The sequence below is a fragment of the Globicephala melas genome, chromosome 5, assembly GCF_963455315.2.
Source record: "Globicephala melas chromosome 5, mGloMel1.2, whole genome shotgun sequence".
Classification (NCBI taxonomy): domain Eukaryota; kingdom Metazoa; phylum Chordata; class Mammalia; order Artiodactyla; family Delphinidae; genus Globicephala; species Globicephala melas.
In genome coordinates, this window is record NC_083318.1 from 136,257,242 (window position 1) to 136,276,478 (window position 19,237).

At 46.9% G+C, this 19,237-nt stretch overlaps 1 protein-coding gene across 11 annotated transcripts in view; it reads right to left on the bottom strand.

Annotated features, from left to right (window-relative positions):
- Window positions 1–2,439: 2,439 nt before the first annotated feature.
- RAPGEF2 (Rap guanine nucleotide exchange factor 2) overlaps window positions 2,440–19,237 on the bottom strand; it is a 243,974-nt gene continuing 227,176 nt past the window's right edge. For 7 of the 11 annotated variants that reach the window (XM_060299865.2, XM_060299864.2, XM_060299863.2 and 4 more), the window contains 8 exons: window positions 19,018–19,041; window positions 17,744–17,967; window positions 16,104–16,298; window positions 12,608–12,760; window positions 9,812–10,037; window positions 8,599–9,158; window positions 6,020–6,292; window positions 2,444–4,611 (listed from right to left, as the gene is read on the bottom strand). In XM_060299865.2, coding sequence (XP_060155848.1) covers window positions 4,586–4,611; window positions 6,020–6,292; window positions 8,599–9,158; window positions 9,812–10,037; window positions 12,608–12,760; window positions 16,104–16,298; window positions 17,744–17,967; window positions 19,018–19,041 — 1,681 coding nt within the window. In that variant the 3' untranslated portion in view covers window positions 2,444–4,585. Of the gene's footprint in view, window positions 4,612–6,019; window positions 6,293–8,598; window positions 9,159–9,811; window positions 10,038–12,607; window positions 12,761–16,103; window positions 16,299–17,743; window positions 17,968–19,017; window positions 19,042–19,237 lie in introns of all 11 variants that reach the window. The other 4 variants (XM_030865726.3, XM_030865725.3, XM_070045624.1 and 1 more) reach the window with 4 other exon arrangements.

Genomic DNA, 19,237 nt, shown 5'->3' on the forward strand with positions numbered 1-19,237 from the left:
TTTCTCTTCTATAAAAATTGGTCGTTTGTAAATTTACTTCAGATACTATATTCTATGCTTAATTTTTCCCATAAGGAAAATGGTTAGGATCGTACTGAGTGCCCATAAAATAAAGCCTCTTCTAAGATTCTTTAACCTTGCATGCAATGTTTTGATCGCTTCTATACATGTCCCTGTTACGTGGCCATGGCTCTGTAAAAATTAACTGGGCAAGTATCATTTCAAAACATAGGCAGGAGTCTTATTGCACTTGCCTTGTCCTTGGCTGAGACATGAATGTGGAAAAACGTGCAATTCACAAATTATTGTTTCGTTCCAGTCAGTGTTTTTGTCTCCCTGTCAGCTGGGTAAACCCTCGTTCACTGTAAGATCTTTCTGAAGGGTCCTGGCCCCTGGCTGCAGCCTGTTCTACTCACTTACATTCCATTACTGCCCCTTTCAGCCTCCACGGGCTGACAATCTTGTGAGTATTTGCAAGATCATTCGCTTCTCCAATCAACAGCTTGGCCCCCTCAGTGCTACACTTCCTTTATTCTTTGAGGAACAGGGGATCAAGGACTCAGAGAGCTTCCTCTTCTTCTTCGGCACGAATAGAAGTGAGAAACACATTCCTTGAGAAATACATCAGCACACAGACCTACCAGGTGTGTTGATACACACCTTTTCAGCAGCCTGCATCCTTTGAGGACATTTTGAGAGATTATCAGTGGCTTGGTGATCAAATATATTAAAGTACAGATGAGCATGAACTCTACACCTCCCAGAAGAGGGAAGGAGTTAAAGCTGAGGAAAGCATTTGGAGGGCTTTAACCTGCATGTACGGAAACAGAACCAGGTCCGTTTATAGTCTTTCTGATTAGAGAGGAGGGCTTTCTGCCATATTCCTACAACGTGGCAAACGTCTGTTATTAACATGACACAGAGTAAACTCTGTCACTACCACTGATCACATCTGATGAACACATACTTCTTACAAACCTGGAGTGGAGTCTTTGCTACTTAAAGGTAACCTAAAACATAATCGCGGAAGAACAGGCATCATGTCTGATTTGTCATTTTCCTTTATTTTTAGCAGAATACAAAAAGTGATGAAGAGGTAATTCCTCAAAACATCAGATCTTTAATATTTTTCAAAACACACTAGAGAGGGCTTCCCTGGTGGTGCAGTGGTTGAGAATCTGCCTGCCAATGCAGGGGACACGGGTTCGAGCCCGGGTCTGGGAGGATCCCACATGCCGCAGAGCAGCTAAGCCCATGTGCCACAGCTACTGAGCCTGCGCTCTAGAGCCCACGAACCACCACTGAGCCCACGAGTCACAACTACTGAAGCCCGCGCGCCTAGAGCCCGTGCTCCGCAACGAGAAGCCACTGCAATGAGAAGCCTGTGCACCTCAACGAAGAGTAGCCCCCTCTCGCCGCAACTAGAGAAAACCCGTGTGCAGCAACGAAGACCCAACTCAGCCAAAACAAAACAAAACAAAAACAAGCTTTTTCAATGACAGAAATTTAAGGAGAGCACGGGTTGCTGTTGTGATAGGGCTTCCCTGAGCGAAGGGTTTTATAGTGAACAGATGATAGAGGCAGACACGTGGGAACACATGTGCCCACACGGGGCACCTGCCCTCTGAACAGGTACAGCTGAAGCTACAGGAATGGTTTTCATTCTCCAAACTGTTTTGGTGGCCAGATTATCAAAATTTACTCACCAAGGTAGCACAAATGCCTCAGGAAGAGTTTTAAGTTTGGCCATTTTCCCTTTAGCATCAGGACTGAACGCCTGCCATCCTTCTAGACGCCTTCTCATTTCCTCACATTTCGTGCTCGTGTTTCCACAGCCTTGCCACTCCGCCTTCTGTGGCTTCCGGGTGGGTGATGGACGGGACTCTTATTAACGCCTGCTTGAGGATAAGAAATAATCCTTGATTTCAGAATGTGCTCGACAGGGTTGCCGCTTAACTGATTCTCACCTTTTTAAATGTAAGTGCCCTTCTCACAGACCAAAATATTACTCAGACCTATCACGCATTAGGACTCGTAGACAGAACAATGATATTTGATGTACAAGCTCCAAATCACTTGCTAGATTGTACTCTTCTCGTAGACAGAACAATGATATTTGATGTACAAGCTCCAAATCACTTGCTAGATTGTACTCTTAACTTAGCGGCCATGAACTTGCATGTATATTGGGAATCAAAAATATTATGTCCCATAGAGATGTTTATTGGAAAAGAATTGGGCAGAGACACATGCTATGTATTCGATAGATACATAGTGATATCGTAACTTCTCACTGAATCTCAAACACTATGAATTCTGGACACATGAGTGATATTAATTTCTGTTAACATGAGTGATATCAATTTCTTTTCTCTGAATCAACAGAAAGCTACCTAAAAGAACAGGCTATTTGGGCAGTTTTAGGCGACATCGTCGGTCTACCCTCAGTGCCCTGTGGACTCGCGCCTGCAGTGAGATCCAAGGGCTTTCTTACGCTTCAGTACGAAAAAGCATGCACGAGTCGTTAAGAATATAGGCAAGGCATTATGTTATATTTATTTATTTTCCAGCTTGTACAAACTGGACGTAGAAGCATAAACATAGTACATTTCTACCATTTTCAACAAAAATATAACCAATATGTACAATTATTGTATTAAAAATACAAAAGGGATACAGACTCCACCAATGTCTTTCTAAAAGACATACAGGTACAAGTAGTATCAAAAGTATGAGGAAATCACCAGTTAATTGTACATTCTGCACTTGACATCACAGAGCGAACTGAGGTTACAGTCCTATGTTCTACGGTGACTTAATGCTTAGATAACATTTGTGCGACTTGTGTAGAGCAAGAGTTCTGTCTTTCTAGATGCACGTGAGGTCCACGGCCTAGAGGAGAAAACTGGCAAATAACGCATCTTACATGTAAAATTACAAATGCATCATTGATAATGTCATATATAAGCAGGTAGACAAATGCCATGATACAGGAGAGAATTATTAAATAAAGCACTGACATTGCTTTGATACAGTGAAAAAACACTGCAATTTGACTTTTAAAATTGGAAGCTATTTACGTTTATCTACTGATCAATATGATCAGCTGAATTTAATGGAAAAAAAATCCAAGACCAGCAGTTCCTCACATCTGAGTACTACTCGGATTGGCAGCCTTCACTTTTCCGGAGTCTGTGCAAAAACAACACAAAAATAGACTGGAGGGGTCATCTCAGTCCTTCTGGGGTTAATAGCAGCTGTGAACACGTGGTTGCTACACTCAGGCCTTCTCCGTCTCGGCGTCCGTAAAGCCACTTACGGGTCAGTCTTCGGCGACCAACCCGCCTTGCAAACAAAGGCTGGCGGACCGCACTGGGTTCTGGATCTTTTGATCATCTTCACGTCAGAGGCTTGTTTATTCCCTCATGGCGACTGATCGATACGGGGAGGCTGTCTTGGAAGAGCAGTATGAATAGCTGGCCTTAGCGCCAACACCCCGAGCTGCTTTCACTGCAATGCTATCCAGTTATAAACGTGGCTCTTTGAAAACAAGCAAGAGAATCCCTAAAGCTAAATAAACAGAAATCAAAGAAACATAATTTAAAAAAACATGGGGTTTGCCGTCTGTCTCGATGGAGCAGGACACGCCCTCGGGTGACACTGCCCTGTGCTCCACAGGCTCAGACACAGGACGCAAGAGTCCCAGTTCCCTCCCCGGCCATGTGCAAACAGTTGTAAAGAAGAGCCCCAGGCCCTGGGGAAGGAGGGGCCGGGGGCCTTGGGGTCTAGGTAATTGGCTAACATCTCACGCTTCCAGGATAGGGCGCTTCCCAGGCGCGGCGGGACACAGGAAGCGGGGCTGTGGGCCGGCCTTCCCTCTCCCCGGTGTGACCACACCCTGTCCGGCATATTTGGTTTTTGAGAAACCCCGGCTGGCAACCCTACTTAAAGGTTCAAAATAATACTGTAAAATCATTAAATGGATATAATATTTACTCTCTGAACACAATCATTAAACTCATTTAAAAGAAAAGAAAAAAAAAAAACCCAAAAAAACGGAGGAGGGCACTGTAAACAAGCGGACAAGCATTTGTACTCAAAGGATTTCATTGTTTTCCTTTGTCTTCCTTGGTGGGTTAAAGACCCCAAGCAGTTCCATGGCTGGCTTTTCTCCCGATTCCAATGAAACCAAGTGCTAGGACTGGATTGAAATCTAAAAGGAAGATTTTTTTAAAAACTCCTTCCAGGCGTGGAGAAGTGCAGCCAGAGTGACTCATGGGTGGTGATGACCTTGGAGTCTGGAATGATGCTGTGTGACGTGGCAGGCGGCCACAGGAGCTTGGAGACGCTGCGCTGTGCATTCAAGCAACAAGGCGGAAAAGTGCCAGGGCGGTTTCTTCACAGTATTTCACATGCAAAGGGGACAGGAAGAAGGAGGGAAGGAGCCCCATGCTGCTTTTAAGGCAGGGAAGGAGGCAAACGGGTCCACCATTCTCAGAGTGTGAGCTCCAAGGCTCTGACGCTAGGGGACGTCTTCTTGTGCTCTCCTGTGGGTGGCCAACACGGGTGCAGAGGAGCCCGTGCCTCAAACCGCAGACACTTGTTCATCTTCTGCCGACGCAACCACGAAAGAAAGGAAGAAACAAAAGAAAAATCAATAAGCGAGCAAGTCGTTTTCTTGTGCTTAGAGAGAACGTGTTCACCGACGTGCTAAATAAAAATACCACAGCTATGTTCTCTTAGTATAGGTCACCTAAGATCCTCAACTGTTTTTCTACCTAATGATTAATCATAATAAAAAAGTTTAAGGGGCTTCCCTGGTGGCGCAATGGTTAAGAATCCACCTACCAATGCAGGGGACACAGGTTCGAGCCCTGGTCCGGGAAGATTCCACGTGCCACGGAGAAACTAAGCCCATGTGCCACAACTACTGAGCCTGAGCTCTAGAGCCCACGAGCCACAACTACTGAGCCCGTGCACCACAACTACTGAGCCTGCGCTCTAGAGCCCAGGAGCCACAACTACTGAGCCTGAGCTCTAGAGCCCACGAGCCACAACTACTGAGCCCGTGCACCACAACTACTGAGCCTGCGCTCTAGAGCCCATGAGCCACAACTACTGAGCTCGTGCGCCACAACTACTGAACCTGCGCTCTAGAGCCTGTGCACCCCAGCTGCTGAGCCCGCGAGCCACAACTACTGAAGCCCACACGCCTAGAGCCCGTGCTCTGCAACAAGAGAAACCACCGCAATGAGAAGCCCGCGCACCACAACGAAGAGTAGCCCCCGCTTGCAGCAACTGGAGAAAGCCTGTGTGCCGCAACGAAGACCCAACACAGCCAAAAATAAATAAATAAAATAAATAAATTTATAAAAAAAAAGTTTAAAATAAAGTATATGGGATGCACATCTTTAAATATACATACCCACTATAAAAATACATTGTATATTTACTGACTGGAAACTCATGAATGATAAATTCATTGAAAAAAGTTATAAAACAACACATGACTTCTTAAGTAATGTACACGTGTATACATATAAAAAAGTCTAGAAGGATATTTAACAAAATGCTAATGGAAGTTATCTGCAAGTGGCAGGATTACAAGTAGTTTTCATGAATTGTGTTTTGCTTCTTCCTATAATGATTATTTCCAGAATAAAACATGTTAAACCCAAACCTTAAAAGCAGGAGGTAGGAGGGGGGCATGGTCTCCCCCTTCAACCTCACCCCAGCACGGCCAGCTGGACTCGTACAGAGAAGGCAAAAGAGCTCTAGAGAAGTGGGTTTTTCCACCAGACTTTCATCTGGGACTCATAGCATTTCCTCAGAAAACCGAGGATTAGGAGGGAAATGCACCCATGCCCACACGGTATTACAGGGGACCCCTCCGCAATCTTTAGTTATTTCTCCAGCCACTTCGGAAAGAGCAAAACGCAACCCAACGGCTGGCACCAAGGCCTGGGGCGGGCGTGGAACCCCGGGCGGGAAGCAGGGCCTCTGGGGGAAGCGCATGTACCGTCCTCCTCGGTGGCAAGGCCCGGGGGCGCGCAGGGGCCGGGGCGCGGGTCGTCGCCGGGCCGGTGCCACTGCGGCCGCGGGGCGGGCCTGGCGCCGCCCGGGGCGGGGGTCTCGGCCGGCCGGGCCAGCATCCTGGACCGCTGCAGCGCCACGGTGTAGTCCGGCGGCTTCCGGGCGGGGTGCGGGTGGGCGTCGGGGAAGTCGGTGATGGGGATGCCCACGTATCCCGGCGGGGTGGGCGGCGGCTCCCGGTAGCGGCCCTCCTTCCTCGCTGCGGGAGGGAGAGACAAGGCGCCGCGGTCAGCATGGGAGGGCCGGGGGGAGCGCATCCCAGGCCACGTGCGCTCATCGGCAAGGAGGAGGACCAAGACGAACAGCGCCCACGGTGAAAGGCGTGTGGGGCTGTGCGCACCAAACCCGCCACGCACCAGGTCATCTCCGGCGGCACAGGCAAAACTAAGCAATCTAAGTACCTGTAACTCTCACCGGGTCACCACAGAGCGACTCTACCTGTCACGCAGTAACCAGGCTAACGCCCAACCCTGGGGTTTACTGGAAACATGGAGCAAAGGGAACAGAAAGGCACCCAGTCCCACGCCTGCAACACGGGAGTGGTGCCTGTCAGCGGTTCCCTCCGCTCTCCCTGCCCCGGGGGCCAGGCGAGCTGTTCTTCTTTGCTGGGCCATCTACCCTCACCAGGCAGAGAATCAATCCCAGGTTACTTTCAAGTCTTGGGCCTCACTTCGGAAAATAGGGAATCACAATAAATTTGGAAGAGTAGTACAAAAAATGATGCAAATTTCAAAACTTAAAACCATGTGCATGTGAGGTATGTATTTTTCTTGAAGTCCTTTTATATTAATTTCATGACAAAACATGAATCTGTAAAGGCAAGTAAAAGCAAAGTTTTATTATCTTCAACTTTCTAAACTCAACTGTTAGGAACTTAAATCATTCTTCTTGCCTTTGCAATAAAAATTCTGTGTATTAGTTTGTTAAAAGAAAGTGCTTTTCTATTTGCAACTGCCAAGATGTGGAAGCAACGCGTGTGCCCACCGACAGATGAATGGATACAGAAGATGTGGTACATATATACAATGGAATATTACTCAGCCATGAAAAAGAATGACATAATGCCATTTGCAGCAACATGGATGGACCTAGAGATGATCACACTAAGTGAAGGAAGCCAGACAAAGACAAATGTCTTATGATATCACTTATACGTGGAATCTAAAATATAATACAAATGAATTTATACACAAAACAGAAACAGACTCATAGATTTATGGTTACAAAGGGAAGAAAAGAGGGGAGGGATAAATTAGGAGTTTGGGATTAACAGATACACACCACTTTACATAAAAATAGGTAAACAAGGATTTACTGTATAGCACAGGGAACTATATTCAATATCTTGTAATAACCTATAATGGAAAATAATATGAAAAAATATATAATTGAATCACTTTGTTGTACACCTGAAACTAACACAATATTGTAAATCAACTATACTTCAATTAAAAAAAAAAGTGCTTTAAAAATTGCAACCTAAGAATAGGTGTTAACTGTCTTCTCCTTATTCATCTTGAAAAGATATTAAACTCGACATCCACCCATGACTGCGTGATAAAATAACTACAATTTCCCTACTAATGAAAGTGATGTCTGTGAAGATTATATTCCAGAATTTCTCACTCTGTATCCTATGATGTATCCCTACACTTTATACAGACATTGAACGTGCCATAGAGAATATATCCCGATAGCATTGAAGGAGCATAAGAGACTTCACAACAGAAACAGCAGCAGCAAAGTGATAGTGTCTTTCGTCTACTTATGAACTGCTAACTAGGCACTAGTGTTTTGCAGAGATTGCGTTTAAACCTCACAGCAACTGCACTGGTAGAAATTATTAAATTCATTTTACAGATGAGGAAACAGACACTGTTTAGTGCCTTGCCCAGTGTCACAAAGCTAGGAAAGTGGCAAAGCAGGGATTCAGACCCGCAGCCTGCCTGACTCTCAGGCTCTTACACACTACCTTATCTCTCAGCACCCTCCTCCTTGTTCTGTCCTGTGCAGAGGGAATCTGTCTAGCACAGAAAAATTTACCTGCATAACAAACATCGACAGAAGATTTTTAAATATGCAAAGGGTAAAGTTCTAAATATACAATTCAAGGGAACAAAATACAATAGTAAAACATTTAGAACAGTTCCAATTAAACAAAAAAATATTCTTCCTCTAGAGAGAATGGCCATCCTTCCTGATAATTTTCAGCTGAGAAGATCAACCTCAGAGCAGGTAACACCCATAAGGACAACCTACTGATCCCGACAGCTACGGTGCATGGAAGGTTGACTGTTGCAGGGTATTTATAAGCACCTGACCACAGAACCTGGCCTCTTAACCACCATTCATTTCAAAATCCTGAGTGCACTGCTAACTTGGAAGGCCTACACGGCAATGGCTGGGGCAGAATGAGGAGGAGAACCGCAAACACATGCTTTTACTTTTGAAGTAAGTCAGGGTGCAGCCACGACCCAGACAGGACAGAGCCCGCGGTCGGCTTACCGATAAGCCCCTTGGTGGCGCTGGGCGGCACGGCCACGTGGGCAGCCATGGCGACGGGCTTGGCTTCTTCGGCGCTCGCAGACATCATGCTGCTGCTCTCAGCTTCGAGGGAAACGTCCTTCCCCCCCCTGCGCTTGATGGTGCCCGTGTCCCCCTCCGAGTCTTCTCCCCAGTACCCCGTGGAGGAGGCCCAGCTTGCCCGGGACTGGGCTTGATCGAGACTCTCTCGGCTCTGACTCTGCCGGTTGTACTTTGTGCTGTGGTCGGAAAACATGATTTGGTCCACGTGGCTGCTCGAGGCCCATAACCCTGCGGCGTCCCCTGAGTAATCGAAGTGAGTGTGCCCGAAGGGGAGCGTCTCCCAGCTCCTCTGCTGCTGGATGGTCTGGATGTTGTCGTGGGAGCCGCTGGAGCACGACGTCCAGCTTCCTCGGCCGCTGTCGGCAGCGTCAAGTGAGGCTCGGTCCCCCTGGTCTTGGGAAAGCTCCTCTGTGCTGGGAGAAGAGATCACTGTAGCTGCAGCGTACAGGCCCCGGCTCTCAGACAGCGGTGCACAGGACCTAGGCGGCCGGCCAAAGGGAAACAAAGAAAAAAAAATAATAAAGAGAAGAGGAGGGGAGGGGAGGGCGGAGGGGGGCCAGAAAAGAGGGGAGGGGAGAGGGAGGGGACAAGAGAGTAGAGGAGGGGAGGAGAGGAGAGGGGAGGGAATGGGAGGGGAGGGGGAGGGAGGGGAGGGGAGGGGAGGGGAGGGGAAAGGCCAAGATTGTTAACTAATAACTGTGCTAAAACGCAACCACTTTTTCCTCGAAAGGCGGCCTCCTTTCCTTCCAGAAAGAGGATTAGGCCCCACCAGACTGAGCGACAGTGGCCACTCGGCCCTGTCCAGTTTCCTCCCCTGTGACGTCACCACAATATCAACACGGGGGAAAGGAGCAATGACCTGCTTACAGTAAAGGAGCACTTTCCTTACAGTGTTCACTACAATCTGACTATTTCGGGAAAGCAGCTCATTGGACTGAGTCGCCCCCTGCCCTCAGCGCAGAGCAAACGTGTCCCAGCGCAGGACGGACCTCACTGGGAAAGCAGTCTGCGTGACGCTTAGTGATCGGGAAATGGTGAGTGTCAGAACTGGGCTGGGAGAGCACCCCTGGGCGTCCCGTGAACAGCCCCGCACACGTGCAAGAGAGGAGCGAGCACACGGACGAGCCCCTACCCCAGGCTGCACTGGTCGGGCTCCCCCGCCGGCCGCCTCTCCGGCCGGCCTGCGGCCAGGCTGGTCTCCACAGTGCCGACCGATGGCCTCTGGCGCCGTTCGTCGGGCAGCGAGATGGGCAACGAGTCGAAGGAGGAGTTGCTGACGATACTGGACCGTGAGGAGATTTCGCTGTGGCCGGAATCTGAGAAGTTATCCACGGTGCCACTCGGAGCCAAAGTGTAGCCTGCGTGGGAAACACATCAGTCCTTAGACACCGGGGGTTCACGGCGTCCAGCTGACGCCTCCTCAGTAGCAAAACCAGAATGCAGGCCACGGGTGCCACCACGGAACTGGGGAGAAAACACTCTGCTTGGGGATGAGCTACAGTCAAGTTTTACTCAATTGCAGTTTAGTGTGTTTGATGAAAGTTTAGAGAGGAAAAAAGAATGCACTGTCGTATGACCCAGGAATGGTTGCAGACGGGATCACGGCACGACTCGACGCTGCTCTCTGAACTGTAAATTATACTACATTAGTCTATGTAAACGGAACTATGAAGAATGACTAGGATGATATTTAAAAGTGTGGTTTTCTTCTCAACCTGCAAAGTCAGTAGTAATTTTGTTTTCAATGGAGTTTTCACTTTTAGAACTTTACAGCATAGAATAACTCCACTGGAAAGATCTGTATTATATTTTCATTTTTTAATGTTGGGTTTTTGTTTTTTTGAATTATTTAATTTATTTATTTTGGCCACGCTGTGAGGCATATGGGATCTTAGTTCCCAGATCAGGGATCGAACCCGTGCCCCCTACATTGGGAGCACTGAGTCTTAACCACTGGACCACCAGGGAAGTCCCTGTATTATAATTTTTTTTGGCGGTACGTGGGCCTCTCACTGTTGTGGCCTCTCCCGTTGCGGAGCACAGGCTCCGGACGCGCAGCCTCAGTGGCCACGGCTCACGGGCCCAGCCGCTCCGCGGCACGTGGGATCCTCCCGGACCGGGGCACGAACCTGTGTCCCCTGCATTGGCAGGCGGACTCTTAACCACTGCGCCACCAGGGAAGCCCCCTGCATTATAATTTTAAATGGACATGTATGAATAAGAAATAAGACTTGAAGAAGATATCTTTGGATTTTTGCCATTTGATTTTTCAGCATTAATAATATATTGGATAAATCACATGAAAGCCAATTGTTTTGAAGGACATAATGTACAAAATCTCCATTTTTCTCCCTGGACCGTCACTATGTCTAAACAGATGTCCATTTTTTGGCCTGAAGGACCCTTAACTCTTTGTTGCTAAAACTGAAAGTCACAAAGGAAGAGAGGCTTGTCTTGACATCTTTAACAAAAAAATCCAAATACTCCTTTCTCAGTATTCATTTATTTTTTACTGGTTTTATATGATTATATGTACCCAATGAAAACCTAATAAAACAATGCCATCTAGAGCACCTAAATGTTGCTGATTTACTCTCTGAAGAGTACTTCCCCATCCTTTCAGTAAATTATGAATTCCTGATTTATTTTTTTAAAAGGTTGCACAGGTCTTGATAAGATTTCACGTGTTCACCTATGAAATGTCTTCTTATAAACCACGCTGCAGGTTCTGACAGACAAGATTTCAAACCCTCCCTGAACAGTCTACGCCCCACCCCGCAAAAAACAAAATCTCTAGAGAAATAATCCCTCAGGTGGAGCATGTGGCATGGGGAGGAATCGTCCCAGTTTCCTCAGCTAATGAGATGACCCCTTCCCGTTTTTCCTGCTGGCCCACCTATCCCGTAGGTCCGTGGTGCACTGTTATTCTTGCTACTGTTCTCGCTTCCACGAGAAGATGGGGAGCTGGTTTAGTCCAACTGCCCGCAGCCAAACGATCTCAGCTGACTGCCACTGCCACCCAACGACGGACGAGAGAAGAATTCAGACGCACCCACTGAACAAGGACTAGAGACTGATACCCCCATAGAACGCACACATGTCTGAGACAGCTGAAAAGTAAAGCAGGAAAGGTACTTGTTGTGCCGGTGAAATCTAACAACAGATTAATCTCTTTGGCCTCGTCTAGTGAAAACTGTCCTGGCCGTTTATTACCGGCTTACTTACGCCCATTCAATTATAGGGTGGGGAGAAAGTAACCCCGAGGTTATGCAGCAGAAAGTGATCTAGTATTTTAAGATAAGAAAGCATTAATATCAGAAGGAGAGTTTGAGTGCCTAAAATTTAATCTCCTTAAAAATAAAACAAGATAGCAACAAAAAAGATAATCCAGACTCATGTTAACACAGTGAAAGATAAATCAGGAAGATAGTAGTTTTTCTTATGTTTTTATAGGCCTCTACTCTGTGATGAATGCTATGTAATTATATTTAGTTAGAACAACTGTTAGTATAAAAAGAATTATTTCCACACTTACAATCAGTAAAAAAATGAATTTTTGAAGGGGCTTATATAGTTATATAAGCTTGACACTATTTATTTATAACTATAATATTAAAAAGTACCAAAATTCTTCCAAATTTATAAACTGAGGAGAAAAAAAAAATCCATTGGGTGTTACATATCGTGTCTTTTTTTTTTGGCGGAGGGGGGGGCACTTGTGCGGCTTGCAGGATCTCAGTTCCCCGACCAGGGATCGAACCCACACCCTTGGCGGTGAAAGCATGGGGTCCTAACCACTGGACCGCCAGCAAATTCCCAAGGTCATTTCAAACGACTCTAATGTCAGAAGTGATGTAATCTCTAACTAGAATTGATCACAGCTGAAAGCACAGGTCCCCATGAAGGAGAAGAGGGGTCACCCAGTCACCTTTCCTTGGCGAGCTCTGCGGGGAGGTCGGCGGGGAGGAGAACCGGGAGGACGCATCCGATACCGTGTCTTCTGCCGGCCTCTTGTGGCGCTCAAGGCTCCCTTCTTCAGACAAAGCAAGAATCTTCTTTAAAGCTTGTGGAGAGTTTATACCTGTAAGAGAAAGAAAATGATTTCAACATGCATTTCCAAGACTGAAAAGACTACCGTGAAGAACAAAACCACTTTTTTTGTGTTAAGATTGAATGTCACACGTCGTGGCAGGTTGTTTCCAGGCTCGATGGTCTCTGTACTCTGCCCGTGTAAACAGTGAGATCGCAGGGGGCACCAGGTGCCCGCCGTGTGTCTGCTGACACCTGCCGAGGACCAGAAAGGCTGCTGCTGCCATTCCACTCTGGGTTCCAAACCGCGACCACCACCCTCTTCAACAATACATCAGGCAGCGATGAAGAAACAAAGAGATGATCTGGAAATACTCTGGGTTAGGGTGAGAGCGGCGCAGCTCAGAAGATTTATCAGCACTCAAGTTTGGGTTGGGAACAGGTATTTTGGTGGTGTTGGAAAAGTTAGCTCATGGGACGTGGGAGTGATGGAAGGAAAGCCAAGAGCCCAAAGGAAGTAGCGAGAAAACAGACTGATGGAGCGCTAAGAAATCAGGCCAGTATTTGATCAGTAAGCGGATGACAGAGAAGGCAGGAGGGGACCCAGAGAGTGCCGGGTCCCAGAAGCGTCCTGCAAGCCACCGGGGAGGGCTCCCAGGAGTGCGGTAAAGGGGCGCGGAGGGGGAAGCCATCCAGCGCAGCGCCAAGTGCACGATCTAGTCGGATGACGTAGGGCGGAAGAAAAAGGATTCCATGTGCCAATACCAGGTGATTTTTCCCCTAAAATTTTACTTTCAGGAATGAGGGAGTCACATTAAGAGATGTTTTCTAAGCCTCATTATGAGGCACTCTCAGTTACCTCATTCTGAACAACAAAGAGACCGGAGGGAAGGCATTACAGGTTGACACTACCTCAGTGAATGTTAGGTTTTATGTTCTCAGACTTCACAGAATCCATTAAAAAGGAGGCAATGAAACTGAACGGAGACCTAATTCTTCATTTCACCTCAACACCTGTAAGTGTGCGATACTACTGTAATACAATCTTTTAAAAATGGCTTTTCAAGCAATCTTTTAATTACGTGTGCAGATACTGATATATACAGGGTACATGAAAATACCAGCTACACTAAAGCTACACGAATGAATAGCCTTGATTTGGAAAAGATTTCCAAGCCAGCATCATTCACAGATTCAAAAAGTGCTGCCTTCAAACAGTGAAGATGGATGTGAAGATGCTATGCCTCAGAAAAATCTGTTCCACTTCAAAAGCAGCTCTAGGGATGACGAAGACACCGAAGTGAAAAATACAGGAAGTATTCAGACAAAATTTATTTCATGAATGGGGGTGGGCCCAGCATCTCTAAGTCACTATGTTATATTCTGTGACTTTAAATGTGAAACTCTCCTAAGAAGACGCATGACTATCCCATCCGCATTTCTAAAGGTCATAAATTCAAATAGGCCTAAAAATATTGGAGAGAGAGTCTCTCTGGGGAAGGGGGCTGGGGATGGCTTTCCATCAGGTACACCTACATGGGGGTTAACAGGCTGTGTCCATATCAGAAGCTCGACAGAAAAGAGGCAGTAGAGGTCGGCTTGCAGGGGACTTGGGAATATAAGAATATTAACAACACAGTGGAGAGACTTCCCTGGTGGTCCAGTGGTTAAGACTCCACGCTTCCACTGCAGGGGGCACGGGTTCAATCCCTGGTCGGGGAGCTAAGATCCCGCATGCCGCGCAGTGCGGCCAAAAAAAAATAATAATTAAAAAAAAAAACAGTGGACAAAGGAACACTAATTCAGTTCATTTGTGATAGGGGGAACAATGTAAATTTTTTTTATTTTTGGCTGCGTTGGGTCTTCATTGCTGCACGCGGGCTTTCTCTAGTTGCGGCGAGCGGGGGCTACTCTTCACTGCGGTGCGCAGGCTTCTCATTGCGGTGGCTTCTCTTGTTGCGGAGCACGGGCTCTACGCGCGCAGGCTTCAGTAGTTGTGGCACGTGGGCTCAGTAGTTGTGGCTCATGGGCTTAGCTGCTCTGCGGCATGTGGCATCTTAATTCCCCGACCAGGGATTGAACCCCCATCCCCTGCATTGGAAGGCGGATTCTTTACCACTGGACCACCAGGGAAGTCCCTGCTTTGGCTCCTTTAACATTCACGAACTGACTGTATCTTCCTCCCAAGTTACAGAACCAGTGATTCAACAAATGAGAGTTCGCCTCCAGACGAATCATTTCACTTAAAAATATTCCGCCTAAATTCCAGCAACTCACTGATCATAAGGCAAAGCTAGTTTAAACAAGGTATACGGACAAAACAGCCTCTGTACTTGTTAAAAATTAAATGAGTAATAGCATAATTTCCCCATGGCATGCCTTGCCTCCACTGCTATGACAAACGAGCATGATTAAATGAGATACTCTATGAAAACAGTCCTTCTCACGGGTAAAAGTAAAGTTTAACTCTGTGAACATTAATGTCTTATGAAGAGGGAACAACCAGAGGGACACTCAAGTATACCAGACGAAGTTACCCGTGATAAGTATCGCTTCCTAGTCTGAGAAGCAGGCAGTGAATGAACAGCACCGAAAGGGGGTTGTGGGTTGTTTGTTTTTTTGTTGTTGGGTTATACGAGCCGTCTGTATATTTTGGAAATTAAGTCCTTGTCGGTCACATTGTTTGCAAATATGTTCTCCCAGACCAAAGGTTTTTTTTTTTAATATTTATTTATTTGGTTGTGTTGGTATTAGTTGTGGCAGGTGGGCTCCCTGGTTGCGGCTCGGGGGCTCCTTAGTTGTGGCATGAGAACTCTCAGTTGCAGCATGCAATGTGGGATGTAGTTTCCCGGACCAGGGATAGAACCCGGGCGCCCTGCACTGGGAGCGCGAAGTCTTAACCGCTGCGCCATTAGGGAAGTGCCCACGGGCTGTCTTTTCGTTTTGTTTACGGTTTCCCTTGCTGAGCAGAAGCTTGTAAGCTTCATTAGGTCCCATCTGTTTATTTTTTGCTTTTATGTCCATTGCCTTGGGAAACTGACCTAAGAAAACACTGCTACGATTTATGTCAGAGAATGTTTTGCCTGTGTTCTCTTCCAGGAGTTGCATGGTGTCCTGTCTTCCGTTGAAGTCTGTGAGCCATTGTGAGTTCATGCTTTTGCGCCGGCCGCGAGGGCATGTGTCCTGACGTCACTGATTTGCATGCGGCGGCCGTCCAGCTTTCCCAGCACCACTCACCAAAGAGACTGTCGCTTCCCCACCGCATGTTCCCGCCTCCTTTGTCAAAGATTAACTGACTGTAGTGATTCACACAACAGTGTAATTCAACTCTATTTCAACAGAAAGTAAATTAAGAGGGGAAAAAAAAAAAAGTGTGCGCGAACTTAGTCACCTACCGAAAGGCGGGAGATCCCGTAGGGGCACTTTCTTCCGCGAAGGATAGAGGGGCACGGCGGGAAGCTGCAGCCCCGGGCTGGGCCTCTGTGACGGCTGCGGAGCCTGCGGCGGCGGCTTCGGCTGCAGCCCTGCCCTAGGGGCCACCGGGGAGGTGTCGGCCTTGACAGGCTTTCTGTCACCGGGATTCTTAGGCACTGGTAATTGTTCGGTGTGAAAACAGAACGAGAAGTTTAAGAAGTTAGTGGCCACACACGGGATACTTTTACAACTGCACGAGCATTTCCTACAGTTAGAACACTGAAATATGTATCTTTTTTTCCCCTGTGGCCCATAGATAAAGGAGAGAAACAGGGGCAGGCGGGGGGAGAGCCTCCGTCACAGAAAGAAGGCGCGACGGAACCAAGATTCACTTTATGAAACAAGCCGTCTCAAGAGATGACACTGTTTCAAGTACCACATTTAAAAAGAAACGAAAAATGCGGATAGCTCAGTACGCTGTACGTATGTCTACGAAAAACACAAACCTATTATACAAGCTACAACAGGAAGACCACTAGGAATTATTTTTCTAAAATGACACCCAAAATGTCTTGACATATATGAGCTTAGTTTTAATTTAGTAGATGATACTAGCTGCAGTCTTGTCACTATCAAATTCTCTCTCCAATGGGGTAGAATTATCTATGTTGCTAATAGCAGCCAATACTCCTTGAGCACTGTACTGAGTGTATAATTCCGCGGCAGATGGAAAGCAAGCCAATTTAACAGGGCAATTAAATGCTGTATTTTAAGTGTATTCACACTGAAGACAACTCAATGACTTCCTTCCCCCATCTTACACATAATGGAGCTCAAGTAACCGGCCTAAGGTGACACTGTTAGTACAAGGAACAAACAGGACCTGAACTCAGACCCATCTCCCTCTTGAGGACAAACTCTTCACCATGACACACAGTGCTTTAAGAGTGTCCTGGGTACGTCTGATAACCTGAATCTTTCTCAAATGACCTAACATTTAAGTCCTATAGAAAGTATCTTCAAACTTGCCCATAAAAGACCCCAAAGTGTCCTAAACGGAAAACGCCTCTGTCTTACAAATACGGATGCCGAGAAAGAGAACGTAGCCCCCGTTTCTGGCCTGGCCGGACTTTCAGAGGCTGGGGAGCTACACATTAGGCTGAGCTGTGGTTCCCTGTGGAGAATTCCTGCCTTACACGTAGCTGAACTCATTGCCAAGTGCCGGCCGAGCTGAGGGGGTCAGAGGCAGCCAGCGCACCTAGCTCTGTGCCGCTCCCAGGCTGCCCATCACTTGGCAAGTATCTTTGTGAGAGAACAAGGGATGCAAATGGGCGCTGCACCTGCCCCTGTGTCCCCTGACGGCACTCTGGCTGCGTCGGGATGAAACCAAAGCCGGTCACCCCGAAGAAGCCTACGGTGTCGTAGTCCCCATGCGAACCCCGCTGGGCACGGACGGGGCTCAGCCCAGGACGGCGCCGCGTGGTCCTCAGAGCCGCCTTCAAGGGAAAGGCGAGCGTGTCTCAGGATGCTAGCTCCCCCTGGGCCTAGCCCTGCTTTATCGGCACAGGAAACCAATCTGCACTCCAGCCGGACCCGGCAGCCACCTTAAGGAGACACTCACATGTGTTGGTGGCCGGCTCGCACTGCAGGGATAGCGTCTGAAGGCTCTCCTCGTCCATCTCCAGCTCCAAGTTGGACAGGTACTGCTTCACCTTTCGGGCCATCTGGGCGTCCTCGTACAGCTTTTTGGCATTGAGAAAGGAGCTGCGACGCACCCGCTTTTTGTGACCACCTGTCTGAGCAACGTCTAGCACTGTTGCGTTTGTACTACCCTGGCTGAGAGACCTGGAAGACGAAAAGGTAGAGCTGCAGCTCGCCCCAGCATGGGATCCCTGTATCTCCTGGAAACGTGCCGAGACACCTACAAAGAGTCTACGTTCAGAAGGCCACATGCCTCATTCTGGTAAGTAAACTTTACAAAGCAATAGAGAATCATACAGATCAAAAAAACTTTTTTCAAGTTTGAGAAGAATCCTACATACACTCTACATACACATGTATGTTTGGCACTTGTTCTGTTCCGACTAGAAAATTCTACTTTTCGCCTCTATAGAGCATTCAAGGCAGCTCTCTCGTAGAAGCCAGCAAGTAATAATGATTATATGTGAAAGCTCATGCAAGAATAAACACACAGCTGCAATCATTAAGAGTGACATTAATCTTTTTTCTCCTAAAGAGGATGTCTTACATAAATTTAAAGAAATTACAATGTTCACGATTGTTTTCTTATTGCTTGGGTTAAATGTAGTGAGTTCGTCAAGTAATATGGTCAATCTGTTAATAAAATGGTCATGCAAATGTGAAAACACATGTATGGAAACTAGCACATGAGTTGTTAAGAATTATTTTTGAAAAGAGTTGGTTTATAGGATGAAAACAGTAGTTAGTTGAGCTGTAAAAAATTTAGTTTTAACACCGAGGGGCACCTTTTGTACGACATAGATTTACTTCTCAGAAATCTGTGCAATAGCGTTTAAACTGCACAATTTTTCCTTCTGACGTCCTTTCTCCCCTCACCCCAGGTTAGATTTTTCTCATTTCAAAACACACAAATTATATTAAAATGAAGTCTTTCTGAAAGCTCAGGAGTAGGCCTGGCCTACTGCTCCCCAGAACAATCATCGATCATTTCACAGCTCTCTTGGGTCATGACCTCGAAAGCAAAAGCCCCAGTAGATGAAACTTGAAGTCAGTTTGCCAACTGAAATTCTGCTAGAGCAAGAGGGTTAGGACAAAAATGCAAAAATGCAAAGCATCAGAAAACACAGCAGGTAAGAAAACAATGCCACGAGCGGGACGAGAACAGTGTGGGTGTGCAGTGTCCCCGCCACTTACCCCAGACTCCTCCACTTCTTCTTCCTGTAAGTGAGAGCCGTGGAGGTTGAAGCATGGGTGTAGAGAGAGACAGAGAGATCACAAGCTCAGAAAGAAAGGACTAGACTTCTGGACAAGCAGTACTAGAAGCCCACAAACCTCCTCACACAAACAACTTGACCAGCAACGGTTTTCTGGCTCAAAAGACAAACATATGTAAATATTTGCTTCTAAAGACTTC